The sequence below is a fragment of the Armigeres subalbatus genome, chromosome 2 (genome assembly GCF_024139115.2).
Source record: "Armigeres subalbatus isolate Guangzhou_Male chromosome 2, GZ_Asu_2, whole genome shotgun sequence".
NCBI classification, from domain to species: Eukaryota; Metazoa; Arthropoda; class Insecta; order Diptera; family Culicidae; genus Armigeres; species Armigeres subalbatus.
This window is the reverse complement of record NC_085140.1, coordinates 388,144,596-388,161,457: the sequence shown is the minus strand read 5'-3', so window position 1 is coordinate 388,161,457 and position 16,862 is coordinate 388,144,596. Positions and strand designations below refer to the sequence as shown.

The window sequence follows — 16,862 nt, the reverse complement described above, 5'->3', positions numbered from 1 at the left end:
ACTAAAGTAGTATCTAGGTGGGTCATTGTTTCGTTTTTTACCAATCAAATACAATTCATGCCTTTCGAAGGCAACCATCATCTTTTATGTTTTCTATTGGGCTCTTGTATACATACGGTTAAGCATGTTTGACAAACATTAACTTTGCTCCTATGCTATTATACAAGTTTTACACTATGATGGTTGACGAACTGTGTTGACCAGCTTGATCCATCAAGCAACAAACAACACAATTGAACCACAGACAAACAGACGTAACAGCTTGAACATTTTTCTGAAAAATCCATCGCCTAACTCCTCTACCAACAATGTTTCGTATGACATTGTCACCCGAAGGTGCTAGAGTGAAATGTCAATCTCGAAGGATTACGATGCTAGCGACTCTATTGTTTACTCTCCTGGAGCGGAGTCAATGTTGGTTTAAAGTCAATGTTTAATTAAAGCTAAATATTCAACCATAACTGATATTCAAAATGTTCAAAAGCATGAATATAAATGTTATTCACACTGCAGAGGGTTTAAAAATAATCAAAACATTTTCAATGTAGCGGACATTTTCTTTTGCGATTAAAAACGATCAGCAACCGATTATAATATTTGTTAACTGCTGTATTTTTCATCGTACTCCAACTCGAACAGCAGCTGTTGTATCCGCAATCGGGCCAACTGATTCTTCTTATTTGGTAGTCTACGAAGAATAGGCGCGCACGACAGTAAAAACCGCTCATCGGAATCCATACAGCTGGAAGCTGAAGGCTTGTTGTCCGGTTCTTGGATCGAACTCTTTGAATCATCTTTCGGAAGCGATGCGGCAGAAGATGGGACGACCATAGGGACAGCGGGCTCTGGTTTTTCAATATGCGATGGCGATGAGAGAGCAGAGTTTGTGAGTGATAAGGGAAGAGGAGCTTTCAGATTAGCGGTGGTTTCGCCCGCTTCATCAACAGGTTCTAAAATGTCTTCTATTGGAGTGGGTTCTGGTATGCTGGGTGGATTCATAGGCATCGCATCCATGCGATGTTGCGTTTCGGATTGCGTGTCAGTCTGATAGTAATCGTGCTGTTCTGATATCAGCGATTCCATTTCTAATTCTTCTACGTGTATTTCTGATTCATCAGCCTCTGAAAGTGCCTCTTGTTTGACGTTTTCCTCTCTATTTTCAGTAAATAACTCTTGCTGAGTAGATTCAAATGCTCCTTCCAATTCAAGCATAGTAGAATCCAGCCGTTCTTCGTACATATAGCTGGCAGTGTGATTTTCCTGCGATTGTATAGACTCGTTTGGTGTCATCTCTTCCGGCCGATGTACGACTGGAAAAATCTCTTCGCTTTCTTCACCCTCATCTTCCTCTTCAGTTTCTTCGATTCCTATAACTGCACCTTCCGGAATAGTATCCGGATCTTGCAACTAAAATTGTCGATGGATAAAAGTTTCGATTAAAAGCCACATATTTCAATGGTTTCTTAAAAAGAAACAATTAGCATAATACGTCGTACTTGATGTCATAGAAATTTAAAGAACGTACCATTTGAAAAACTTCTTTGCCATCTTCAGTTACGTAGGACACGGTGATAGGCTCTCTACTCTGCTCGAAAATGTCCATGTCTTCTTCAATCTCGACATACTCCGTATCCTCATCATTATCGAACCCATCCATCAATTCCACGGCTTTGGACGATCGTCGAGATCTTCAAAATAAAAAAAATTAGTCGTAATGTTGATTTATTTTTATTTCAATTTTTTGCAATACCTGTTTCCAATATATGGCAGCAGAAATTCCAGCAACCTGTAGTGTAACCAAGTTTTCCGCTCTTCTTCATTCTTATTCCGTACAACCTTCATGAAGGCATCTCTCAAACTTCGCCATCGCTTTTTGCACTCACCCTCGGACAAATTAATGGCCAGAGCTACCTCAGCCCAAGCTTCATGTCTAATACTAAATTTCTTGTAATCTTTCAGGTACGTGTTGTAAAGGATCGGTCGTTTTTTTATCTCGTTGACAAACATTTCTTCGTTCACCTTGACGAACTGGCGCTTTCCGCCTGCACTTAGTTGAGTGTATGCCGCGGAACTCAAAACCATCGGCGGTGGGGATGGACAATCATCCCCCGGAAAGTTCACATAATGGAGTCGTGACTGTTTTGAGCTCGACTTCGGATGTCCAGTTTTGATTATTTGAAACATAGTACTCTTCTGGTAGGACGATTGCAAAACAGAACTTACCGACTACCTGAAGATGCTGAAGATCCACGCCAAAACGAGCAGTGTGTACATAATCACGCGAACAGAACAAAAACACCAGCGAACAAGAAAGGCTAGACTCTTCGTATACGAAAATACCTAAGGATTGCCGGAAAGAATATGGTATTTTTCGTAATAATACGGAATAATTATTGTGCTTCTTCGTTGTTTGCAATCGCGAAGTCTTCTTCCTTTTCCTTCTCCTGCGATGTGTCAAATTAACTAGCAACCCTTTAATCAGAGACTGGCGGAGTGAAAAACTGTCGAACTGGCAACTTATGAAAATGATTGGAATCGTGAAAATCAATGAAAACTAGAGGCCTGAATAAGAGAAACGCGGATAGGTATATGTGCCGCCAATCGAACCGTCAAAAAACAGCAGCCAATCGAGCAGGAGACCTGTCAAGCAGCCAAAATGTTGGCTCAAATACTGAAAACGGCCAAATTAGATATTATGCCATTTTTCAATAAACAAAATTGAATGTATTTTACATTAGTTTGCAATATTATCAATTTCCCACCTTATCGGCCGCGACGATTTGAAATCGTCGCAAAACAAATTGACGCCAAAATCGTCGCCAGCAGAAATGGCCATAAGATCTGTCAAATCAACTGTGAACAAAATTTTATATACTCAATAATCACATTATTTCCCAAAATTGAGCCCTGTTTTAATGCAGATTGACATTATTTACTAATAAAACTAACATAATTTTAGAATAAAGATGTTGGCGACGATTTTGATAGTGCCTAAAAAATGGTCGGCGCGTTTTGTTACCAAGGAAACAGACAATAACAACAAGACAGTCATTAATAGATTGTGAAATGAAATTCCATTGTTTATTGGATTCTTTTGTTATGTGATGTGGACACATAAAATAGCGGATTGTGAGATTTTATCTACATAAACCATTTCTTCCTTTTCATGTGTTGTTCTTTGATGAAGTAGATTGAATGCAGTGTTGGCAGAGTCATATTTTCTATCCGCGTTTCTCTTATTCAGGCCTCTAATGAAAACTTCTCCTGAAGCACCAGCCTTACCATTTGCTTTGTTACTAGAGATTCTGTACGACCGGTTTTTCAAAGACTTGATCATCAATATATGCCACTTCATAAATAATAACGTCCCGGATGACACGGTTTGTCATAATCGTGCCGTAACGGCACCTTAATCGGGACCATGAGCGGCACGTTAATCGGGACCATGAGCGGCACCTGAATCGGGACCATGCCATGGGGCATTAAATTCTTCTGGTGGAATACACAAGAGCAGAAAGTGATTTTTGCGATAATACGGAAAATAGGATAGTTTGCGATAATAATAATAATAATAATAATAGAATAATAGAATAATAATAAGATAATGTTAGACCTGTTTGCCGTCGCGCCACGCCGCCAGTAATTTTTTGCGCCGCTGCCGTATGAAAATTTACCATGCCCCTTGGCACTACGCCCCTTGTTATACAGCGTATGCTCGGTCAAACATTTTTTTTCTAAAACCACCTGATTATTTAATTATTCAAAAAATGTGCAATATTTTTCTTCTGGAATTTATGGAAATTCTCGTATAATGCCAAGATATATTCCTTAAAAAAATTCAGATTCAGATATTTTATAGAAAATTCCATATGAACTTTATTTTAAAAATACCTCCACTTATTAGATTTCACTTGGAATTTGGAAACTTTTTTAGAAATTCCTTATAGAATGCCTCCATCGCGAAAATCCTCCGGTTGTACAAGAATTCAACCAAAATCCCTTTAAGAATTTATATGGGGCCGTACACATATTACGTAAGCCCTTATGGGGGAGGGGGGGTCCGTCATTTTCTTACGCACCATATAAATAAAAAATCATTTGTATGAAAAAAGTCTTACATGGGGGGTTGAAAAACCCAAAAAAATGCTTACGTAATATGTGTACGACCCCTATAACGCTTTCAGTGATTTATTTGAGCATTCTTCCTCGAATTCCATAGGAAAGTTTACAGAAATTTATTATCTGAAAGTTTCTTCAGGGACTCATGCGAGGAATTCCTTCGTGAATATCTTCAAGATATTCTCCAATAGCTGTACCAGGATTTTTTTAGCATTCCTTCAGATATTGCACAAAAATTCCGAAATTTTGAATAAAATTGTAATTTCTGAAGGTATTTATCGGATAAAACCTGAAGAACTTTTCTAGTGAACTCTTGGAGAAATTTTGGAGGAACTATCTGGAGATTTTTTTTGGGTTTTTTGGCAGGAAATTCTGGGAATGAGTAAGTAATGTTTGTTGAGTTGGAGAAGTAATTTAAAAAGAGTTTTAGGGAATTTTCAGGAGAACTCCAGAGAGAACTTTTGAAGAACTTCTCATAGGAATTGATTGCGGAATTACTGATAAAATTTCCGAGGGACCATATCTAAAAAATTCGGAAGAATTCACGCTTGAACTTTAAAAGCAACTTGAAGTGGAATTGATTGACAGATTCCCAGAAAAATTTCTAAAAAAAATTTGGAAGTATTTCATACGGAAAATCCACAGAATGAAAGTGAAAAAAATTTCCAAAAAATCCACAGAACGAATGCGAAAAAACTTTAAAAAATACACAGAATGAAAGTGAAGAACTTTCTAGAGGAATACATGGAGGAACTTCTATTTAGAGGACTTTCCGTAGTAATCCCTTGGAAACTTCCGGAGAAATTCCTTCCGGAAGATTTTTTGGCAGAATTTTCGTAGTTTCTCCATAAGGAATTTCACTCGGAGGAACTTCCGGAGAAATTTTTTAAGAACTTCTGGAGGAAACTCTAGGATAACTTCCGGGAGGAACTTCGGAATTCCAGGAGGATCTTCGGAATTTCGGGAGGAACTTCCGGAGTTACTCGTAAGGGAACTTCTGGAGGATTTCCTGGAGGAATTTCCGAATGAACTCCGGGAGGAATACCTGGAAGAACTCCAGAGGAAATCCAGAGAAAATTCTGGCGGAATTCCTAGAGGAACTTCCGGAGAAAATCCGGGAGAAACATCCGGAGGAATTCTAGGAGGAACTTCCAGAGGAATTCCGGGAGGAACTCCTGACAAATTTCGGGAGGAACATCCGGAAGAATTCCAGGAGAAAGTTTCGGGGAATTTTCGGGAGGAACTTCTGGAGAAATTCAGGGAGGAACTTCTGGAGAAATTCCGGGAGGAACATCCGGAAGAAATCCAGGAGGAACTTCCGGAGGAATTCCGGGGAGAACTTCTGGAGGAGTTCCGAGAGGAACTTCTGGAGAAATTTCGAGAGGAACTTCCGGAGGAATTCCGAGAGGAACTTCCAGAGGAATTCATGGAGGAACTTCCGGAGGAATTCATGGAGGAACTTCCGGAGGAATTTTGAGAGGAACTTGGAATTGAGAGGAACGTATTGTAATTTGCTTTCATATCATAGTCGTCAAACCATAATGTTCAATAACATTTTAGTTTAAATCGTTTTCTATAAAATTTTGTATTAGTTTAATTTATTGTTTTTTCAATTAGCTAATTCGATTTTTCTTACTATTGATGCACGCGATAAATCAAATTAACAATTATGATCAAAATTGTAGTTTTTTTATTGTGGATAAACTTAACTGGCGAGCAAGTTCTAACTTTTGCCTTCCTATCTTTCATTGCTTCATGATTTTAAAAATTGCGAAAAAACACTAAATACGTACAGGGCATCGTTTGCTGCTATTGCCGCGGATATTGTGGGAGTCCCAGATATCCGGTTCACGCTTTAGCTAGCAACGGTGGCTCTTCTCGACCTTCTATTCCCTGAGTAGTTAATACGAATAAGGGCGTCCTTGTGAAGTATTGCTGTACCTGTTATGAGTAACTAGTACATCCCATTCCCCACACCTCCTGAAGAAACCTTTCTTCACGCAGAAAAATTGATTGTACATTCAACAAAATATTGGGTTGAACTCAACAAATAATTTTGTTAACTCAAGGCTTACAAACATTTTTGTTGAATTCAACCCAAAATGTTTGTTGATTCAAACGCACATGATTGTTGCCCGATTAGTTTGACAGATTTGTACATTTAGCAAACATTTTAGTTGAATTGACAATCAGTTTTGTTAAATCAGCAAACGTGTTTGTTGCACCGGTTATTTCAGGTTAGGTGCAAAATTATTATTTTCAATTTGTACATTTTTCAATGATTGGAATAAAATCATGTGCAATAAGATTATAGATTTTGTTCATTATACGCTATGCTATGTATTTCATTTAACAGAAAGCTAAACATTTTAAAGAAATTTCCACGGAAAATAAACAGCCGGAAGGAAGTCACAGCATAGCCGTCGAAGTCGTCGTGTTACTTGCTGAAAAAAAAATACAAACAATAAATTTTAAATTTAAAAAAAAAACCCTGATTAATCCACCTAGCGGTGATGATGCCTTTCTCGGTTGTTCAAAATGGTTGATAAACATATATGAAAAGTCTAAGATAACAATTGGTGAATAAAACTTATTTTTCACATTTGTTTATACCAGATAAACCGACCTAGGGTCGAAAATCTCGTGAATAAAGACAGATGAATAAAGATAGATTGAATTGAAAATTCACATTTGTTTATACACATTGTTATAATTGCTGCTGGATGCAATTTGCTGCAAGCAAATCGGATGAGGTTAAGTGCCCGGAAAATGTGAGGTTGTGCAATTGCACAAATCGAGTTTCAGACATATGGGTCTTCTGAAAAAGTTCGTATCGTATGCTTTGTATACGAGAAAAGCAAAAAAACGGTGGTGAGAAAAAAACAAATGTTTCCAGTTGTCAAGCTTTCGAGTGCTTTCCGTTTTGAAATTGTTGTTTTGAACAATATGATTCTTCATATAGATAAAAATTTAGTTGACATTTCCCGTCAAAAATTGTATTTCGTTTCATTGTTTCAGTCGATTCTTTGGCTTATTTAAGGTCAACTTTCCCAAAGAAAATATATGTTCTTTGAAGCCTCTAACTATTAAATGGAAAACAAAACCCGAAAACGTGTACACTTGTGAACCGGCCTGAAAAAAAAATCACTCGATGCTCGTTCAAAATCGGGCCAATCTTAAAAACAGCGCTTTTTCGATTTTTGTTTTAAATTTAAAAAATACTTAGAGGCGTTAAACAATGTAGGTTAATTGGGAATGTTGACCTTAAATAAGCCAAAAAATCGATTAAGCGAATAAAAATTTTTGACGGGAAAGGTCAATTTTTGCTGATAAGCAGTTCCGTTTTTGTCATTATCATTCAAATACTTTTCAACAAGATTTATGAATTTGATACGACTTTTAAAAAAATCTGAAGGGAATTCTACTGGGGTTGCTTTTCTTTATATGGAAAGCATTTCGCAGTTATTGTTATGAATGCATGGTTAAAATTGATTATTTTAATTTCTAAACTGATCCAAAATTATTTATCAGATCACTTTTTACAGGTAATCTATCCAAGTACAAAATCTAATATATAGATTACGCGTGACAGAGCTAGTGTTACCAAAATCAGCATTCTTGAGCTCATATTGTGCAATACTTTATATCGTAATGATAAAATACCTGATATATAGCTTGCCTTCGTGTAATTTGTTATGGATTGTAGCAAGGATGTTTTCGATCATTTAGTAATATAGGTTCGATAATTTAGTAGTTTGTCAATAACTCATTCCAGAGGTTGAATTACAAACGTGATATGTGGAGGACTTCTAGAGCGAAGGTTTTTACAACTCTGCCTAATTGTTGTTTCTATTGCACTAATAACAGAGTAAAAGCGCTAGTTGCAGTAACTTATTATACAGACTGATCGAAATTTTGTTATCATTTAGTATTAGTAACTAGTGCTTTAACTCTGTTATTAGTTGAATTAAAACAACAAACTATTAGAGAGAGCTGTAGAAAAATATTCGCACTAGAACTCCACTGTAACACGTTTTGATTTTTAACCTCTGGAATAAGTCATTGTAGTTTGTCAATGATCGAACTAAGACTATTAAATTACCTTAAACATACTTGGGTTATAGAAAAGTTTGGATATTTTTTCTTCTGACTTCCAAAAATAGAAAATTTTCTCCAAATCCTTCCAAAACTCAGTTTCTCCTACATAATTCGAGTGCTTTGCAAACGAAATTAATATCCTATGGAAAATACCACGCGAATAAGGTTTATATAGCCATTTAAATGCGAGTGTTCGGAATATGAGTCATTTTCGGGACTTGAGTCAAAACGGTTTATATTTTTCAACATCAGATTATATGCCACCGAACCAAAGCACAGCACCCGGTGCGTTACCGCACGTATGCACAAGCAGCCGATGTCTTGATGCAGTGAAATAGTTATTTATTGCATATCGCGTAACCTCTTGTTCTTCGAACACTCTTCTCCCAAAAAATGAAGATAGCTCAATGGTAACGTGATAGGTTTTCAATCGGAGGGTTTATGTTCGATCCTCGTGCTAGCCATCTTTTTTTTCAAAACTCATATTTTCTAGGAGTGTGGTATAATATTACGCATTACAAGAAAAATTTTGAATACTAGAAAATTCAAAGCGCCTCCAATAAAATTTTTTGTATTTAATATTTTCCATGCTAATAGTCTATGGAACCTAATGCTGTGTATTGTTTATATTTATATTCATGACATTTCTATAATTGAATCCATCTGATTCTTTGGGGTATTTGAAAGAATTCAGGTCTGAACTTTAGATGAAGAAGGAGGTAGGAAATGAAACATAAATGTATAAATTGAGAATCGATATGTACTCAACAGTTTTCTTTAATGATTGTTAGCAGAAACAAAATAGCTTTTGATTTACCTTGGTAGTAATCAAACTTGCCCACCGAGTTTCAATAGAGAGTAAACATAAGTGGAAAACTATATTCGATTGCTTCACAATGCACAAAGAAAAGATGCCTTAGTGAATAGAAAAGACATAATTATTCAATAAAATCAGAAGCTTGCGAGTTTATGGGGCAGCAGACGCTATATCCAATGAATTAGGACCGGGGATTTCCCTCTGCGCGTTATTAACGCGGAGCTATCAAAATGTTTCTCTTTTTCCGTATTACTCATGAACCAATTTCCCCAAATCTCATTTGCTCGGATCAGCATTCAACCCAGCTGAGCTAAAAATAGAACATTGCCGCACGCAATGCGATGTGTGTTGGTGATGCTTCCTTCGGCAATATTCATCCGACGGCAAGAGACTGAAGCGAATGCGCATGCGTCCCGCGTCTTCCCGCACACCAGCTGCGCTCCCATATGCTGATTGAACGCCACAAAGAATGATGCATGCATATGCGTAAAAATAGAACAGAAGCACGGCTTGCCGCTGATGCTACGATTGTTAAGCCGACCGATCCACAGCGGCGGAAACCCAGACAAAACCTAAAACAAATCGTTCTTTCTTGAAGCTGATATTATTTTAATTTTGTACATTTAGTCAAGGATAATTCCTCAATTTGTTAATTGTAGTTGGTAAATTTATTTTTTGGTGACCTGGTTCAAGTTGATGCTGTGAAGTATCTCCTAAACATATATGCATGGAAAAATTAAATTTGACTAAATTTTTTATCGGGAAAGATTCGGAAAAACTGATATTATCATGCATTGAAATATATATTTTGTCTACTTAACAGTGGTTAGTTTGGCGAATTGCGCCTTGCTGCACCAAAGCGGAAAATTTACTGTTTCAAGGTTAGAATTGAGACGCTACTGTGGCTGCAGATCTTAAGTCATGGGCTTCCGTAAGTCTTTGGATAGCATAGCATATGTCGGATAACTATTTAAATTTCAAAATGAATTCAGCGTTACAAAATTACTGTTGCTAAATTTCAAGCGCAATCGTAGGTTTAGTCGAGCATTTGTATGGGGGACCACCACTGCGCGAGGCACATTGCCATTCCTTCTTTTAGGCGCATTCGTACGGGAGAGCGTTGAACGTGTTGAACAAAGCACGATGCTTTTTGAAATTGCTACATGATTATTTACAGGCTGTTATATAGGGTATTTGTGCTTTTCTTAGCGCTTGATAGCAAAAAGACATGAGAAAAGTTATGTCTAAAGTTTAGCAGAGAAGAGGATTTTTAATTACTGAACGGATATCTTATCGAAAAAAGTTTACTGTTAGTAATTTCCATAGGGCACCCGTAACCTGAGGGGTTCTTATTGATATTTCACATTATTATACACATATGTTTATTTAAGTTTGGATGTAATTATGTTATTATACCAATACAATTTTGCATTGATTTCCTCGCATCATAGTGAATCTACTTTTATCTCCAATAAATGAACAGCGTATCCAAGCGGCTTCAATAGTTTATCTATTAGAGCATCATTACTGGGTGCGAGTGTTTTGATCACCCTCGCTGCTCTGTCATTTTAGTTTAGTCACTCTTTTTCGCACCAGTCGCTATTTTCGGTTATCATTTTGGTGGCTGTATTCCATACCGGTGACGTTTAATAGTTCATCAAATAGCAGCGCTGTTATCGTGCTACCAAATTTGATCACCTGTCAGCTGCGCTACTATTTTAAGTAAAGTGTGAAGTAATGATACTGCGCTGCAAAACGGCTTGTACTCACCACGGCATCTTGTTCTAAGTTAATGTATTGAAACTGTATATTTTAATATCCAACGAGAAAAATTAATATTTTCTTTTCTCATTCCATTAATACTTCCAGTATAGGAAACAATACCCTAGCAGGATGAGTTCTGTTGCTTATAGAGGCAATGAATATGTACCCAATTCGATGATTTATATTTGTGCGTATCTTCTCACATGTTATGTGTATCGATGATACAGTGGTGTAGTAACCGCTTCCCGTTCCAGAGGTCACGAGTTCGAATCCAGAGCTGGGCATTTTGCTTTTTTTTTGCACGTTAAAACAGTTTTTTGGCCATAACTCCGAAACGCAAAGTTCGATCGATCTAATTTTAAATAGGAACCAATGGGAGTGCATTCCGCGTCGAATGCAACTTGTTGCGAGCAAATCGGATGATGCTAAATGCCCAAAAACGTGTCTCACATTTTTGTACACATACACACACACACACACACACACACATACATACACACATACAGACATCACCTCAATTCGTCGAGCTGAGTCGATTGGTATATAACACTATGGGTCTCCGAGCCTTCTATAAAAAGTTTGGTTTTGGAGCAGTTCTATAGCCTTTCCGTATACTTAGTATACGAGAAAGGCAAAACATGTGGGGCATTTACCTTATTAATAGATTCATTCTTCTTTGGGTTGAAATTGGAACTACACACTTGAAAATTATTTATTTCCAATGCTTCCACAACACAAATTGTGAATTACATTTGTTACAATTATCATAAAAACATGTATATTTTCAAGTATTTACAGGTATTTACAAGCGAAATCTTATGTACACGTTTGAGAAAACATATCCAAAATCAACAAAATTGTTTGTTGAAATAGATAACATTATTGTAAGTCAGACCAAATTAAATTGCTGTTACAACAAAACAACATTGTTGCTTCAACAAACAAAATGAGTTGTACTCAACAAATAATATTGTTGAATCAACTAAGCAAAATTTCTATGCGTGTTGCTTCAGGAGTGATTCCTTTTTATAGTACTAGTCTTCGTAACAAAAAGGACACCATTATGGATCATGAGATATGTTCAAATTATTCGTAGTACTACTTAATCAACACCCCAGCTGGGTGAGGGTAGAGGATGAAATACACACACACGACCCAGTGTGCGGGTAATTAAACGTGCCGGCTGCCATCTTAAAAACTTGAGAAAACTAGAAACTTTTCCATGTTACAAGAGTAGATATTATTATTAGAAATGCAATTGTAAGATTAAATTTCAAAAAAGCATTCCGAAAGATTAATTCTTAAGCGATGGAAAGATTAAAATTCGTTAAAGGATCAAAAGGAATAAATAATAAGTTATTTAGCTTTTTCATTTTTATCCGTGTAGATCTTTAAAGGTTTTCATATCAACCGTCGAAAGCGATCGATGCCATTTAATGAAGAATTTCAAATGAATCAAAAGTTAAAACAATAGAGGTAATAAACTATAGAGGATGATTGTCGCTGCGGTTCCCTTTGTTATCGTTCCCAAACATGTTGGGTATTATCAAAGATTTTAAAGTACAAGATAGTCCACTCTTCAATTTTCCATACATGTCACTGGCGAACAACTTTTTAGCGAGGGCAGCGCCAGCTTATGGCGAAAAGTCGGACTATTACAGTGAAAAAGATCAAGTCATCCCTGACATGCTAATGTTATTGAAATGTCACTGATTAAAGCACGCTACAATGTTCTTAGCGGTTGATTTGTTGTAATAGTCTATTTTCACTCTAATCTTGTGCGAAATATATGAAATATGCCTGAGGTATGAGCTTATTGATATTACGTTTATACAAGCTGTTGCTACACCAGCTACAGCTAAATAGTATCATCGATACAATGTCATGCAAAAAAAATGAAGGAGAAGACGTAGTCACGAAAATATTAGTTTAAAACAGATGATGCGCTGCATAAAATGTTTGGTATTTTTATGTGTATGAAGAAAACACGATGAGCATTTTATAATCCATTGATTCCCCTATAGATCTATCCGCCATCATAGTGTTTGGATTGATTATTATTAAGTCGTAGGCCGAATTTAGCTGTCTAAAAGCAAGTGCTCTGAAAATCAGTGAGACGCAATATATTTATGTATTATACTTTTATTTTGGAGGGAGGAATAAGGACCAGGGATCGTAACGTAGCTCCCCTGGCTCATAGGATTTGTGTTTATTGCTGAATTTGAAAGAGCGATCAGCGAACGCTTCCTTATTTACCGCTGAAGCACTAACTACTAATGACCGGTGCTTGGGTGCAGAAACAATTTTGAGAAGGAGTTAATCGAACAGATAATTCAAAAAAATAACATCGAATCCAGCCTGCATGACGTTTACCTACTGATACCTACTTCGATTTGTTCAGATTGTTATGGAAGCGACGATGCACCTTCACGCAATTCTACGATTTAATCAAGATAACGCGTTGCTGTGATGAAATAGTTCGATCGCCATCCGTTGGAGCGCTGAGGCTGCGTTCGCCTATTTTTGGCTAGAGTGGACTATATTGTTAATATATTATATTTGGTATTATTCGACAACTAATTGCATATTTATTAATTGCATATTATTCGACAACTCGGCCGTACTAACACACTCAGTTTTTATTTTTGCAGCTCGGCAAAATCCGCACAGCCGTGTGCCCAGCAAATAAAAAACTGATATCCCGTCAAAAATTAGGTTTGTTAGCTGGGTTTCGGCAAAATATTTGCTGATTTTCAGCAACTTTGACAGAAATCTCGGCAAAAAACATGTTTGCTGGGGCACGGCTGTGTGAATCTCGGTAAAAGTTTAACATTTTGCTGAGATCCCGGTAGCATACGTAATCCCTGAGATCCGGCTGTGCATACGTAATCAAGTGTCGGTCTTTCACCAGACGACTAATGACGACCGCTCAGCTCTGCAAGTCAGCTTTTAAAAAAATATAAGCAACGAACAATCAACAAGAGAGTACGGACCGGAACCATCGACGAAGACCACTGCGACGAAAAGGGACTAGCGATTGGAAACTCGGTTCGTGGAACTGCAAATCTCTCAACTTCATCGGGAGCAGACGCATACTCGCCGATGTGCTCAAGGACCGTGGATTCGGCATCGTAGCGTTGCAGGTGGTTTGTTGAAAGGGATCAATGGTGCGAACGTTTAGAGGTAATCATACCATCTACCAGATCTGCGGCAACACACACGAGCTGGGAACAGCTTTCATTGTGATGGGTGATATGCAAAGGTGCGTGATCAGATGGTGGCCGATCAATGAATGAATGTGCACGTTGAGGATCAAAGGCCGGTTCTTCAACTTCAGCATAATCAACGTCCGTAGCCCACACTCCGGAAGCACTGATGATGATAAGGACGCATTCTACGCGCAGTTGGAACGTGAGTACGACAGCTGCCCAAGCCACGATGTCATCATAGGAGATTTGAACGCTCAGTTCAGCGCTCACCGGCTGACGAACGAAAACGGCCTACGACTAATTGATTTCGCCGCCTCCAAGAATATGGCCATTCGCAGCACCTACTTCCAACACAGCCTCCCGTATCGGTACACCTGGAGATCACCACTGCAGACAGAATCACAAATCGACCACGTTCTGATTGATGGACGGCACATCTTTCACATTATCGACGTCACTACATATCGTATATACAGTAGACGTTCGATAACTGCAAGTCATTTAACTGCAATGCTTTATAACTGCAATTCGATAGTTGCAACAGTTTTGCAGTTATCGGACCGCTAAACTTCAAACTGATGTCAAACTCAATGACATCTGCATTGCGCTGCACATTTAGATGCACTTTTATTGCATCTGACGTCGATTGACAACCGTTTGACGTCTAGAATGCGTTGTAGTTATCGAACGGCATTCGTTAACTGAAAAGTAAACATTTTGCAGTTATCGAATGGCTACTGTACATTGATTCTGACCACTATCTAGTGATGGTTAAAATGCGCCCAGAACTATCCAGCATCTACAATGTTCGGTACCGACGACCGCCGCGGTACGACCTAGAGCGACTGAAGCAACCTGATGTCGCCACTGCATACGCGCAGTATCTCGAGGCAGCGTTGCCGGAAGAGGGTTAGCTCGATGGGGCTCCTCTTGAGGACTGCTGGAATACAGTCAAAGCAGCCATTAACGACGCAGCGGAGAACAAGTTCGGGTATATGGGACGAAGTCGACGGAACGATTGGTTCGACGAAGAGTGCCGACATATTCTGGAGGAGAAGGACGCAGAACGTGGAACGTTATAGACGAAAGTGGAGACAGCAGAGCCGCCTTTTTCGGGAGAAGAAACGCCGCCTGGAAGAAGCGGAGTGCGAGGAGATGGAACAGCTGTGCCGTTCTCAAGAAACACGCAAGTTCTATCAGAAGCTCAACGCATCCCGCAAAGGCTTCGTGCCGCGAGCCGAGATGTGCCGGGATAAGGATGGGAGAGTGACGGACGAACGTGTGGTAATCGAAAGGTGGAAGCAGCACTACGAGGAATATTTGAATGGCGCTGAGAGTACAGGCAGTGAAAGTCAAGGCAGCGGAGGAGATGACTACGTCATTTCAGCGTACGATGGAAGCCAACCAGCCCCCACCTTAAGGGATGTTAAGGATGCCATCCAACAGCTAAAGACCAATAAAGCAGCTGGTAAGGATGGTATCGGAGCTGAACTCATCAAGATGGGACCGGAAAAGCTCACTCACTCTTTCACTCACTATCACGCACTCATTCAATCTTACTCACTTTCACTCATTCACTAAATCTCACTCACTCTCATTCACTCACTAATTCACTCTCTCTCACTCACTCAGTCAATCCCACACGCACACTCATTATCATTCACTCTCACTCACTTTCACTCACTCTCACTCAATCACTCACTCCCACTCAATCATTCACTCTTACTCACTTTCTCTCACTCTCTCTCACTTACTCAGTCTCACTCAAACACTCGCTCACTCATTCAACCTCACACTCGCACACTCACTTACTAATTCTCACTCATTCACTCTTACTCACTCACTAACTCTTACCCTCATTTTGACCTACTCACTCTCCCGCTAAGTCACTCTCACTCACTTACTCACTCACACGCTCACTCATTTTCTCTTTCTCACTCTTCCACTCAATCTCTCTCACTCACTCTCTCCCTTTCTCTCGCTATATCTTCCTCTTCTCGCTATCTTTCCCTCTTGTCGCTCGTATGTGTTTGTATAAAGAAATCTAAATCAAAACCCAGAAGTGTAAACTCAACTCAAGCACGGGCGCGGATTCGCAGAATCTCAAAACCCGAAGCAAAATCCTGTAAAACTTCCTGTTTTCACTTCTCATTTTTCGTTTCTCGCGTCTCATTCTCACTCCTCACTACACTAATAATTTCTCACTTCTCACTGCTCAACTCTCAATTCTCAATTCTTATTTTACACTTCTTACTTCGTATTCTCACTTCTCACCTCTCACTACTTATACTCACTTCTCAATTATCACTTTACACTTCTTCTCTTTCTCACGACTCATTTCTCACTTTCATTTTTCACGTTTCTTTTCTCACTCCGCCTAACTAACTTAACACTTTTCACTGCTGATTTTTCACTTCTCACGTCTCATTCACACTACTACTTCTCACTACCAATTGCTCATTGCTCACTTCTCATTTCTCGCTTCTCATTACTCAGTTTCCTCTTCACACTTCTTACATTTCTCTTTCTTCACCACCCACTTCATTCCATAATTAATTTCCGTCAGAGATTAGGCTTTTCCCGTGGGGAATAAATTCAAACGGAATTGTTTCCCCGCGGGATTTGCATCTCTACACATAAGATTTTTATCCGTACACTTTTCCCGCGATTGGGTTTACACTTCTGGAAATTACACAGGACAACAAAATATAACCTTTTGCGGGTCCTCATAACCAATTGATGAGTCTTCATTAGATTTTTTCTCGCTGAATCCGAATCTGTCGCCAGCTATGCTCTAACTAATTGCTCTAAGTAATTGACATTTTTCGAAGAACTCTCATGTAGTATATACACAT

General features: G+C 38.6%; 1 protein-coding gene across 2 annotated transcripts; it reads right to left on the bottom strand.

The window, feature by feature from the left end:
* Window positions 1-588: 588 nt before the first annotated feature.
* Window positions 589-2,460, bottom strand: LOC134213191 (uncharacterized). 2 transcript variants are annotated; one of them, XM_062691900.1, is made up of 4 exons: window positions 2,224-2,460; window positions 1,751-2,151; window positions 1,526-1,688; window positions 589-1,407 (listed from the first exon to the last, which is right to left on the bottom strand). In XM_062691900.1, exons 2-4 carry the CDS (start codon window positions 2,080-2,082, stop codon window positions 601-603), a joined length of 1,302 nt encoding a protein of 433 aa, XP_062547884.1. In that variant the 5' UTR covers window positions 2,083-2,151; window positions 2,224-2,460; the 3' UTR covers window positions 589-600. The 2 variants fall into 2 exon arrangements, with proteins under 2 accessions (XP_062547884.1, XP_062547883.1); XM_062691899.1 differs by having other exon boundaries at window positions 1,751-2,460.
* Window positions 2,461-16,862: the final 14,402 nt, after the last annotated feature.

Bases quoted from the DNA above. Each gene is read 5' to 3' on its own strand.
- LOC134213191 (XM_062691899.1), bottom strand. From the start codon at position 2,184: ATGTTTCAAATAATCAAAACTGGACATCCGAAGTCGAGCTCAAAACAG. The intron at 1,689-1,750 runs GTATTGCAAAAA...TTTATTTTGAAG, and splicing joins CTGCCATATATTGGAAACAG to ATCTCGACGATCGTCCAAAG. The intron at 1,408-1,525 runs GTACGTTCTTTA...CGACAATTTTAG, and splicing joins GCAAAGAAGTTTTTCAAATG to TTGCAAGATCCGGATACTAT.